Here is a 12,570-nt window from a genome sequence, read left to right as displayed (position 1 = left end):
TGACAGACAGCTGGCTCTGCCTGCCCACCCCCTCCCCAGTCCATTCCTCCATTCAGTGCTGGAGGAGCAGAGAGGGGAGGGTGAATCCCTGTGTGGAGCGGAGACCGACAGCCACTGCTCTCTGCAGGGAGAAGATTGTGAACTGAGTGATCAGTGGATTGCTCTAATCTATAGAGCCTGCGTGTGACATCTGCAGTGCCACACGTCGGCTCTAATTATGCGGATGAGTGCATTTCACTCTCCCCATAATTCTCCTTTAAAAAATCATACATTTTTCATTAAAAAAAAAGAGAACATGTCTCACTAGAAAAGTCTTCAATAAAACAGTCTGTATTGCCAGCAGCCGACCATCGGAGAGAAATAATCAGATTTTATTTATCTTATTACATTGGATTACTGAATCCATGTGACCGGTATGGGGCAGAATGGATCTTTATTTAGGAAAATATTTTGCACTAAAAAATGATGCCTCCAGGTCTGCTGCTTGAAAACTATTCTGAAGAAAGGTTTGAGATAAGACACCCAATATGTGTATCCTACCCGGAATAAAACACCAGCGAGATCCTGAGAAAACAAGTCCTTTTTTGAGGGTTCCTTTGGTTTCTGAACAACTGCTTCTGTTATCCTCAGCAGTATCTGCAGCATCTGCTCCCTGTGCAACCAAACCAAAAGATCTGTTAGTAAAATGAAGAGGACGGCAGTCTGAGCTATTCACTTTTACATTTTACATTCTTGCTGTTCCATGTTTTCAAGGCTGTATTTTATACACAGAATTCACCATAACTATAGCCAATGTACAACAGAAAATGTAATCAGCATTTCTGCTAATGGGCTATTGAATTGCAACTTTTATTTCAATTGTGGATACAGTGAAGAGGGATTAGAACACCGGTCAGGTTTTTATTGCTGTCTGGATCCCTGTTAGGGAGATTCACCCTTTCAATCAGTTTGACCAGACTGAGATTTTAAGAGAAAAGAGCAGTACTGTATAGTACATTCGGTATGCAGTATTGCTAAACAGGAGGCATTTATTTCCATGAGGATAGAAAGAGAAAACCTAACAAAAAATGTAAGTTTCTGTGTTCATATACAGCAACTGCATATGTCTGCTTCATGTACACTTGGTGTACATTGCTGGCATGATTTTTTTTAAATACCTCTGCTAAGGTGGAAATGGGCTTTAAGGATTTCATTCAGTTGACCTGAATGGCCCACACCCAAAATTCTGCATACAGGAAACCATTTATTTTTTCATGTCCATACTCTGTTTAAAAAATCCATCCATATAGATAATGTATACAGCATAAGCAAATCCTTCCAATACAGGTTGGCCTACAAAATGGCTGCGAGTACAAGCCTTTAGTAGCTGGTGCACTTTAACAAAAGGAAAACTTAAATAGGATTTGAAAAAAAGAAATGTAAAAGGTTCTGAAGGGAAAAAAAATAAAATTAAGGAAATTGGCAGCTGATATGAACATCTGACTGGCCAGATAGGGAAATGTAGGATTTGTGGTCTGTGAAGTTGGCTCAGGAATTAGTGTCTAGTATCTGCAGTAAGACACATCTTGGAAACATATAAAAGCCTGATAACTTGGCACTGCTAGGTGGTAAATAGATGTTTGTTGCTTGGTGGCTTCGAAAAACATCCCTTTGATGAAAAGAATGGTTTAAAAGAAGAAACGTGGTGCGCCTTGCTCTATCATCAGTCACATTTGAACAAACTGAAAACAAACATCAGAAAGGTCCGAAACCTGACAAAGTACACCTCACTCATATTGGCATCTATTTTAATGGCTTTAAATGAACTGTAGATAATACAGAACTGTGTGTTTCACAAAACAGGCGAGGGGAGACAACTGTTTAAATAACCAAAAATGATAAACGAGGACTTGTAGACTGAATATACACTCGCTGCAACCCATTACTGTCTTTTAGAGCTTTCCAAGTCTTCTACTTCAGACATCTCCAAATGTATCCCATTGCAGCGGAGTAAATAAGCTGCAGTATTGCAGAATTACTCTACCAAAAAATGATTTCAATGTTTTGGCTTATAAATGATCTATAGTACACGGTCTAAATCCATTTATTTGACGTAAAAATTTACCAGGTCTTTTTATCCATTGCAAGGTCCATGATCATCCGCCTGTAAATACTTAAAACGGATTTGCAGGCTTCCACTTGTTCTTCCAAAAGCAACGGGACTTCAGGACATGGCTCCAGCAGGAAAACGTTTGCAGAGTTTGTCAAGAAGACCTAGAAATAAACAAGGATTTAATTCATGCTACTCGCAGTTACATTGATGAAAATTCAAACCAATTATAAATGTAAGGTAATGCTATAAAAACGGAAGATGCTGCATTAAAGAGGCCCTGTCGCAAACTAAAAATGCAGGTAAAGAACTCAGAAATATCAAGTATTTGAAATGCTTATGGCAGTGTTCTTCCTTCCTATAAACTATTTTCTATTTACTTACAATATGCCTCTAAACTTGCTAGAAAACTTGACTATTCCTGCAAGAGTAAATTCCCTAGCACAGCCCCCTCTATCCTTGTACATCACAGCCCTCTCCTCTTTTTGGTAGTGTGTAACTGCTGTGTCTGCTGGCCTAGCTCCTTCACCACTCCTCTAATCCCTACATAACTTTTCGTGGAGCAGCTGGGGGAGTAGGGAAGGGAAATACTATACAATGTCACTTGAATGGGGGTTTTGACATCACAGCCAAGATTGCAGGGGGCCCAGCAGACGTTTTAGGGCTTTTTGATGTCTACACAAGGGAGGCTTTTACAGGTTAACAAAATGCATAAAATACATTGAATGCACATGCTCAAATGGAAATAAATGAAAGAAAAGCATTTGTTTTTATTGAGCAAGGGGAGGAAACTATTGTGGAAAATGTAATAATATCATGGAGTTCAGCTTTTAACTGACATCATATGCAGACTGAAGCCCTTGCCTTTGACCTACAGATGTACTTGAACAGAGTAAATACCAACTAACAATGATTTCTGGGACAAGAGGTCAGTTTCTTGACAGCAGCAGATGTAATAGCTGCTGCATAACACAATTACCGGCTGTCATTTTGGCAGCCAGGAATTGCCAACAATTGCAGGGGGGCAGCAATGTGGAAGGAGGAAGGTTGCGCTACACATGCCCTGTGTAATTTCATGAAGTACATATCCCAGTAACCACAACTGGTAAAATAAATAGCAACATACAAAAAAATAAAAGTAAACTGGAAGGTGCATTTGGAAAGAGTTTATTAGAACTATTATAAGTACAACAAACTGACCTTCATCCTTATTCTCTAGCAGCTGCTATTATGCATGTGCCGGTGAATTATGCTGCCATGAAAGTTAAAGAAATGTATTTTTTTTCTAGTTTTTGGATACAGTGTGACAGGGTTAAAACTGTTGTCTGGTTTCTACTGATAACAAAGTCCAAATCCCATTCGCACTGCCACGGTCTCAAAACCACAATGCTAATAGAATTCTTCTGTGTTGATGTGGGTGTGTCTATCTTTTTGAATTTTGTCGGGAATTACGTCGTTATGATGTCCTGGGCTGTCTGTTTGCACCTGGATTGATGTGTATTTATACCTGCATGTTAACCGTCACTGTCGCTCTGATGAAGGATCCCTGTGCGGACCGAAACGTTAGCACCGTATGACAGTATGTGACATTGGGTATTGAATAAACATATCAATACTTTAAAAACCCTTCAAGTGTGTGTCGGTGAATTACTTTTATTTACTATTAGGGTTTCTACCGCTGTCTGTATGCCGATTGGGGAAATCTATCCTTGAAATTTATCCTGGTGACCATTGTGAATCATGAAGTGAAGGGAAATCTCCTCAATGGTGACACAGATAGCAAAAGATAAAACATACCTGACATAGGGACCGTAATATACAGGGGTACGGGTACTCCTAGAATGAGATCCTAATAGGTTGGACTTGATGGACTAATGTCTTTATTCAACCTCAAATACTATGTAACTATGTAACTATGGATTCTAAGCTGTTCCCATATCCAATGTAAATGAATGGTGTAAGACTTTATTTTATGTGCTTAAAACATAACTTCAGTCAAAGAGATATGATTGGTAACTCTGCTCAGTTAGTCCAGTTGGCTCAGCTTTGCAGATTCCTTTATTAACTGGCTATTACCAGTGCAAGAAATAAGCAGTGTGATGATTAGTGGGGTTCATTGAAGTGGCCTAAATCTTAAAAATGCATTCAAGTACCTTAAATATTAATACAAATGTTTTATTATGTGTGTAACACTCGGCTGTAGATGCCGCTCTCGCCCAGAGCGGCAAACAGAAGAGCAGCAGCACCACCACCATTGGTGGCAGGGGCAGAGTAGGCCGGGGGACTGCATCCCGCATGTTGACAGCAGTGCGCTCCCCTCACAGCAGCTGCCTTGCTTTGTCCTCCCGCTGTGTGTAGTGAGGGCTGTGTCAGAGGCAGGACGTCTTCACAGTGCACGGGTTGAGCAGGCTGCCGATAATGAGCAGGCAGACTGGCCAAGGAGGTAGGGGATAACTGCATGTAGGAGTGTATGTGTAAAATGTATGTAGACACTAAATGTAGGAGGACCAGGGGGAATGTGGATATGCTGAAAGTGAATAAACAATCATTCAGAGGCGATGATCATTCAATGTGTTGCAGAGTCCAGAATTTGTTGCGTTATAGAGTCCTGAGTTTATTGTGTGGAGGGGGAAGGTGATGTAGGTAGATACGGGGGTCTGGGTCAGGAAGTGAGGGGTAGGTCATGGAGGTTGCAGGGTTGTGGGGGCCCATCAGCAAAATCTTACCCAGGACCCAATTAATTTTAAAGATGGCCCTGGTGAGGATACTGTACTTCCTTCTGGAGGGTGGCTACTTTTGTGCCCCATGGTCCCTGTGTTGTAAAGTCACCTCACCAAGCTCCCTCCCGTGGTGGACTAAAATCTCAATACAAATGAGTAAACTAAACTTGATATTGAGGTCCTTCACAGGAGTGAGCTTGGAGCGGCTGATATTTTACAGCATATACAGGAACCATGAGGAACAAAATTAGCCACCCTCCAGAAGGAAGGACAGTGTCAGCACCAATTCAGAGATGATTGGAGGATCTACAGCCGCGTAATATACAAATAAGATACATTTTTGATAATAGTTAGGCCTGGTTCATACCTGTACGTTTTGTAGCGCGTTCAACGCTCTACAAACGCTCTACAAAATGCTCAAACATGAAAATCCCATTGTTTTTTATGGGTATGGTTCACACCTTGCCGTATTTCAGCCCGTCTGAACGCGCTACAAAACGGCCTATGCCTGAAAAGGTACATGAGCTTCTTTGTTGCGCGTTTCCATTGGGATACAGCAAAGTAGCCCGTGGAAACGCGCGTATGTCGCGCGTTTTTTTACTGCGAATCGTTACAAAACAAACGCGCATATTCGATACGTCTAGTTGTGAACAGAGCCTAAAGGTACATTAATGCATTTTAAGATTGAACTCCTGAGTTTTGTGTCACTGCCACATTTTGTAAAAATATGGATGATTAATTTTCTATGACATGTTTGTCTCAAAGTGCACTTCCTTCAGAATTTATGTCCTTGCGGTTATTAAAGTGGAAGTTTCTTCATAGACCCTCAAAATGTGTTTCCTTCATGTATGGATGTGAAGAAAGTCAAATTACTTAACAGGATACAAGAACTGTAATGCTGCTTCCTAAGAAGTGATCATTCTAACAAAAACATAATTATTATTAGAAGGTTAATAAAACATAAATCATGTATAAATCAATCAGATCCACACAATGACTTGTACTAATAGGATGAGTTGTTTGCCCTGCTCCAGTTTCATCGGCTGGCACTTGTCAGTTTTGCCAAATGCAGCACAATCAATCAATCTCAATAGCATAGTCCTACTAAGGTGTTTTGCTTGGCATAATAGCCAAGCAAACATGGATACAGGAGAGCCCTACCCATATAAAAACCTGACAGAGGCACAGGGAGGGTTAGGTGACCTCTTATGTAGGTCATCCACAAGTGCCCTTTGAGCAATATACAGGGAGATAATACTTTTGCGAACATATATGTCCAAATAAATGTATACATCAGTAATTTCTACCACTACCTGTACTTATAAGAAAAAGAAAAAAGACTAACTGATCTGCAAAACAAACTAAATTGAATGTAATGTTTTAGCCTAGCATCAAAAACATAAAAAAGGCACTGGGCACACTTGACATGAAAAGTGCTTGCTTTCCACTGCAAATCCTGCTTGTTTTGCTTGAAGCAGGATTTGCATTCCCCAGTCTGCATGAATGCAAAGCAGGCGAAATTGAGCTCCGAACGACGGTCAACTGCAGGTCGAATGTACCTGTCCATGAATTCTGAATGATCTTCAAAGCATCACAAACTGATGTCACACTGATACCATCGCCAAAAACCCAAAGCCTGTCAACCCTGGCCTTAAAGTGACATTAAACCCTCAGATTTTTTAACATAAACCAATACTGTAATGTGTGCCTTACTGTAATCCATGGTAGTTTCCCTTCTCTTTGCTGCTCTTCCTTTTAAATCTGTATCTGTTCTCATGCTGGGCAGAACTTCTGTTTTGCAGCAGACTGCCTTGTCTCTGAAATTGATACATGGTGTCTGTGTGTAGGTTTGCAACCTGAGCCAGCACTACAGGAAGAGGCACTCAGCTGCAAAGGGAAGTTCTGCCCAGCATGAGAAGACATGAGGATTTAAAAGGAGCAGCAAAGAGAAGGGAAACAACCATGGATTACAGTAAGGCACACATTACAGTATTGGTTTATGTAAAAAAATCTGAGGGTTTAATGTCACTTTAACATTGTTCACAACAGCGCACAATACAGCAATGACAAGCATACATCAATCAAGCACATCTAGAGTCTAACTAGCACATCTAGAGTCTAGCACATCTAGAGTCTAACTATGCTATACAGATAATAGATGTAGGCTGATGGCAAGCTCATACACAGCCAGATACACAACTAAAATACACTGCCTGGCCAAAACAAAAGTCACAAGCTCTAATATTTCATTGTACACTTTTAGCTTTGATCACGGCACGCATTCACTGTCGCATCGTTTCCATAAGCTTATGCAATGTCACAAAATGTATTTCCATCCGGAGTTGCATTCATTTTTTCACCAAGATCTTATAGTGATGATGGGAGAGTCGGATCACTGTGTAGTCTTCACCAGCACATTCCAAAGATTCTCAATAGGGTTAAAAGGAGAATTATGAGGCAAGTGATTTTCACTCAACCTCATAATCTGAGCCGACCTGTGACAATGAAACTGTCACAGGTCGGCTCAGTAGATCGGGAAGTGAGCAAACGCATACCGGCGCTTGCTCACTTCTTGATCATCTCCCTGCAGAGAGCCTTGACTGTTACTCACTGCGCCCTGCAGGGATTCCCTGCCCTGTCCGATCCTCCAGCGCTGACTGGCGGAACTGACGGGGGAGGGGGCGGGTACAGCTGGCTCTGCCTCTATATAGGCAGAGCCAGCTGTCAATCCAGCAGCTGGGTGGATCTCGACAGCAATGTTGGGATCCGTTCCAGCTTGTGGCGTCTCAGTAGCCACCCTCCAGAAGGAAGGACAGTGTCAGCACCAATTCAGAGATGATTTGAGGATCTACAGCTGAGTGATACACAAATAAGATACATTTTTGTTTATAGTTTTATATAGTACTGGAATGCATTTTAAGATTTAACTCCTAAGTTTAGTGTTACTTTAATCTTTAACCTAATTAACCCTGTCTGTACTATGCTGGCGGATCGCATTAACAGTTGTAAACTAGATTTGATTACTGTCATAACAAAGGGTTAAAGACCTAGAATCATTCTATGTTAATGAGAGGGAGCTTTGTCTTTCTTTGGAGACAGACAGAATTTCCTGTCACTATGAAACTGTACAGAGAAGCTTACAGTCTGTCCAAAGACCTGCTACACAGAGACATGTAAAAGTTAAGAAATATTTTAGAAAAATTATTTTTCGGTACACTATGTGAATAGGAACCCAAACATATAATGGGGGATTTCTCAAATTTGCCTGCAAAAGTGGAAATACACTTTAGGTTACTCTACCATCCAGGGCATTACGGCTCTCTACAATGTCTGCATATATAACATTATAAGAAATTATAGTTCTCTGTGCTTATTACCTGTAAAGAAGCCTGATCTCCGGCCTTCACATCAATGTTCTCATCTTCACACACACATCCCCGACTCACAGCGCTGGTGAAAGAATATGTCCTCCCCCAGCTCGATGATCGTTTGTGTCCACTCGGCTCTGAGACCTTTAACAAATGTCAACACAAATGAATTGTTCTGTCACCCCGCTGCACGCACTTATAAAACAGTAGGACAAATTCCGATAGGAATACTAGCTTCAGCTTCCAGTCAATCTTAGAACACAGTTTACTAGTAAAAAAAAAGACTACTAAACACAAGTCATCTTTTGAACCCCCTAACAGTTTCTTGTATCCCAGGTGTATTCCAGCCATATCATTAGATTTCAATTTTCACGTCTTTACCCGTGCTGTAGCCACTATGAGGGAGTGCTGTTGTCTTTCTGGGATTTGAATGCATTTTATACTATAGAGAATGCAGTAAGAATTAAAAAAAACCTCCAGGGTGACCATGAACAGAGCCATGAAATGTCACAACTGGAGTCCTCTAAGGAAACAGAAGGTATCCTTACCAGAATCTACTCATAACACAAATATCCCTTTCATGTGGAATGACAACCACCACCACCACATACTGCTTCCACAGTGTTGCAAATGAGGCATTCCTGAACATGAGGCTAATGAAGTTATGAGGAAAAGACCAGTGGAGGAACTACAAACATGTGGATTTATACAGCAGGAATTCTATGCACCTTTACAAAAGAGTATTGTCAGTATTCCAACTCTACATAAACAGATATTTATTTTCAGGTGGACTTCTCTTTAACTTGAATAGAAGAAATCTGTACAGAGAGAAATGTGAAGGCTGCTACTATGGCCCTTTTACTAAAGAGATGCTAATTCTGTCTCTGCCTCCAACAATTTCACAATCAGAACAAGCATGTAGTATGACAGAACACTGCATACTTCATTCATGTCAGTAAACAGTGTGACAACAGGGGACCTAGCACCCAAAAAGGTGAGGACAGCAATTGCACTATCCATATTTCTCACCACAAAGGTTGACTTTAAATAAGGTGGTCCCCCATCCATTGAGTTTGACAGCCAATAGAAAAGAGCAAGGGCAGGAGAAGGGCCAATAATTAACCAGAATCTCCTGTGATCGATAATTGCAAAACCAATTACCATAATTTTGGGGATCTCATGAGTGACCCCCCAGCTTCAGATTACCATACTCTCTGCGGGCATTTGGATTGTTTATAAAATTATGAAAAGATGATCCTGTAAGATTTATTGCTTTGAAAGACAATACTTAAATGAGAACATTTCAACCAGGCCGTTTCCTGCCTTAACTAATAATATTAACCCCTAGATGAGTGCAGTGTGTATTAGGGCTGCAACAACTAATCAACTTTTTCAATCATCGATTAATCAGGCTTCTGATTGGTTGGCCCTGTTTACGGCTCCACACACGCTGCGCGCCGCACCTTCTCCCCACCTCACGTTCGCCGCTGCCAGATGTATTTTTTTTTAATCCGATTAACCGTTTAATCGAACTTAATAATCGGCTAACTAATTGATTTTGAAAATAATCGTTAGCTGCAGCTCTAGTGTGTATATTAACATTCTTAGGTACAGTACTCTGCAGTGTTAGAATGCGCATATAGCTTCCAGTTGTAAAGTAAGTAGCATGTGCAGAGTTCCAAAAATTGCTCTGTCACTGTTGCAATTCCGAGATTAACAATCGGAAATCAATATGGTTGCTGATTAAGTGATCACCATGATAGTATGTAAAGAACTTCTTTAACTGACAATGCCACTTTGTTCACCTCCCTGCACAACAGCTTGAGCTGAGCAGAGATGAGCAGAGAGAAGGATTTATGTTCTTACAAAGTATTACAGTGTGGAAGCCAAAAAAAAAAAAAGTATTGAAAAGGAAAAGAAAAAGCTAGAGTGAACTCAAACATCAAAGAACCTGTACACCCGGGAAACAATTAAAACCATAGTGCTTTCCAGTCCTCTATTCATACCGGTTTGCCATCATGCTCTGAGACTGTAGACTCAAAAACTGGCACATTCATGTGATTTTCAGATTGTTGTGACGGCTCCTCCATGAAAATAGGCTTCTCTTGTAGGATCCATTTCCTATAAACTTTTACAACCTTTTTTGTGGCAGAGACATCACAGGCTGGTAACAGGAACGCCTACACAAAAGACACAAACACACAGAGATAACAATCTGAATGATTGCAAGCAATTTATAAATACATTTTTGATTGTTTGTGATTTTACTATCCCTTTACTCCTGCTTTCTATCAAAACATCCATATCTCCACTCATTCGAAAAAAATATATTTGATAATTTTTTTGACATGCTGTCACTTCAACAAGTTGCACATCTTATACCCAAATGTACATCTAAAACATGCAGAGTGTAGCCCCCGGCCACTAAAAGGGGGAATATACAAAAAGGAGCTGCAAGGTGAACAGTAAATTTGTCAGACTACATGGTGTTTCTGTCCTGCTTTGCATATGTTCCCATTAAATATAATAAAGTGTTTTTAGAAATTATAATTCATAGTTAAACATCATCCTGAGCAATTGGAAAACCAGCATTTCAATGTGTAATGTTTCTTTAGGGCCCATAATAAAATCCTTGCAAACTAGAACACATTACAGCACACTAGTTCCATCTATAAATACTAAGTTACTACTGATCACGGTGATGGCTGTACTGTTGTGTTTTACGTAACGATAAAAGATATAATAATTATTTGCTCTTAGTATTTTAAGCAATCTAAAAGTCCTCACTCTAATCAGTGTATAGTACAGTAAAGTTGTCTTAGAACAGAAGGTATTCATACGTCATCCCTTCACATATACCAAAAATAAGGGCATTATTCCTCATTTCAGGAGAATGGTTGGAGTCATGAAAATCATTGCTTTTCCAGATGACCAGATATGCATCCAGAACCACTGCATACAGATGTTTCCGGCCCTTTGGCCTTCTTAATGGCAGTGTATGAAAACCAAGGCATCTATGAAATAGGGCTTTGAATCCAACAGAACAGTAAAATCATACAAGGTAAACATTGAACTAATAAGGCCCAAATAGCCTGAAACCGCTGAATGCAGTTTGCAATAAATGTCTCTAAAATATTATGCTATATTGGCATTATAAACCAGTGGTTCTGGATGTGCATCTGGCCACAGGGGAGAAATGCAATGATTTGCATGATTCTGCCTACTGTCCAGAAATGAATACTAATCCTTTTATTTTTGGGATATGTGATGAAATGACGCATGTGAATACCTTCTGTTATAAGAAGGCTTTACTCTGCTATGCACTGATTAGAGTGAGGGCTTTTTAATTGCTTTAATCCCTTCGCAGCACGACCTGTATGTACTGTCCTGTATTTTGAAGAAAGAAATAGGACATAACTAATAATTATCCCAATGCTTGCAGCTTAAAGCGGACATTTACACTCAAAAAACAAAATTCTACCAATGCATCCCTCTAAGTATGATGATTAATAATAACAGAGACATGTCAGATGTAAAATGCTGTGATTTTGCAATACTGGCACTTGCAGAGCATTCGCTTCCTGCTTTGAAACTACAAAAGACTGCAGTTTGCCAACACAATGCACAATGGGATTGGCTTGTCATCAGCAGAGCATTGCTGGGAAATCTCATCTGTAATCTCATGAGATCTCAGAGAAAGGACTTTTTCCTCCCCTGAGATGATGTCCTAGTCACATGTCCTAGTCACATGTCCTAGTCACATGTGCCAGAAATCCAGGAAGTAATAGGAGAGCAAGTAGTCTGCCCTTAGTTAACATGGCCACTGTCAGAAGACTGGGAAATAAAAGAGAAATAAGATATGCAAAGGATACAAAACCGGCAATTTTCTAGAAGTATGTGTGTGTAGATTGTCATTACTAAACATTTTCTAAAGGTGTGTTTGTTGTTATTTTAAAGATATGGGTAAAGGTCCGCTTTAATACATTTCTGTGCAGCGAGTTTATAGGTTTAAACAGCTCTACCACACACAACTGCATTTGGCAGGGCGGGAGACATGATTTTTTTCTCTGCTGAGCATAAAGTGGAATGTTAGTGTTCAAAAGCAAAATTGCTGCCCTATTGAATTCTATTGCAGAAGAGACTCTGTAGGTATCTTCTGCAATATAAGCATCTTACCTGCTTGCCAGCACCTTTTCCTCTGCATGTACTCTGGAGCCTTGCATGCACTGGAAAGGAGGTGAGTAACATTCACTTTAGTTCCGCTTTAAAGGAGAACTATGGGGTCAGCGTTTTTTCCCATAGTTCTCCTTAGGGTAACGGGAGGACACAAACTAGCGTCCTCCAGTTACCCTAAGCTCAGTATACCGCGAGCTACAGCTCGCGGTATACTGAG

At 40.3% G+C, this 12,570-nt stretch overlaps 1 protein-coding gene across 1 annotated transcript in view; it reads right to left on the bottom strand.

The window, feature by feature from the left end:
• Positions 1 to 12,570, bottom strand: part of RALGAPA2 (Ral GTPase activating protein catalytic alpha subunit 2) — a 291,675-nt gene that overhangs the window by 206,274 nt on the left and 72,831 nt on the right. The window contains 4 exon segments of the mRNA XM_018576654.1: positions 541 to 652; positions 2,105 to 2,253; positions 8,187 to 8,321; positions 10,184 to 10,357. Of these exon segments, the coding sequence (XP_018432156.1) occupies positions 541 to 652; positions 2,105 to 2,253; positions 8,187 to 8,321; positions 10,184 to 10,357 (570 nt within the window).

Source organism: Nanorana parkeri, unplaced genomic scaffold (genome assembly GCF_000935625.1).
Source record: "Nanorana parkeri isolate BGI_ZX_2015 unplaced genomic scaffold, ASM93562v1 scaffold72, whole genome shotgun sequence".
NCBI classification, from domain to species: Eukaryota; Metazoa; Chordata; class Amphibia; order Anura; family Dicroglossidae; genus Nanorana; species Nanorana parkeri.
The sequence above is the reverse complement of the archived record's forward strand: the minus strand, read 5'-3'. Positions and strand labels throughout refer to the sequence as shown.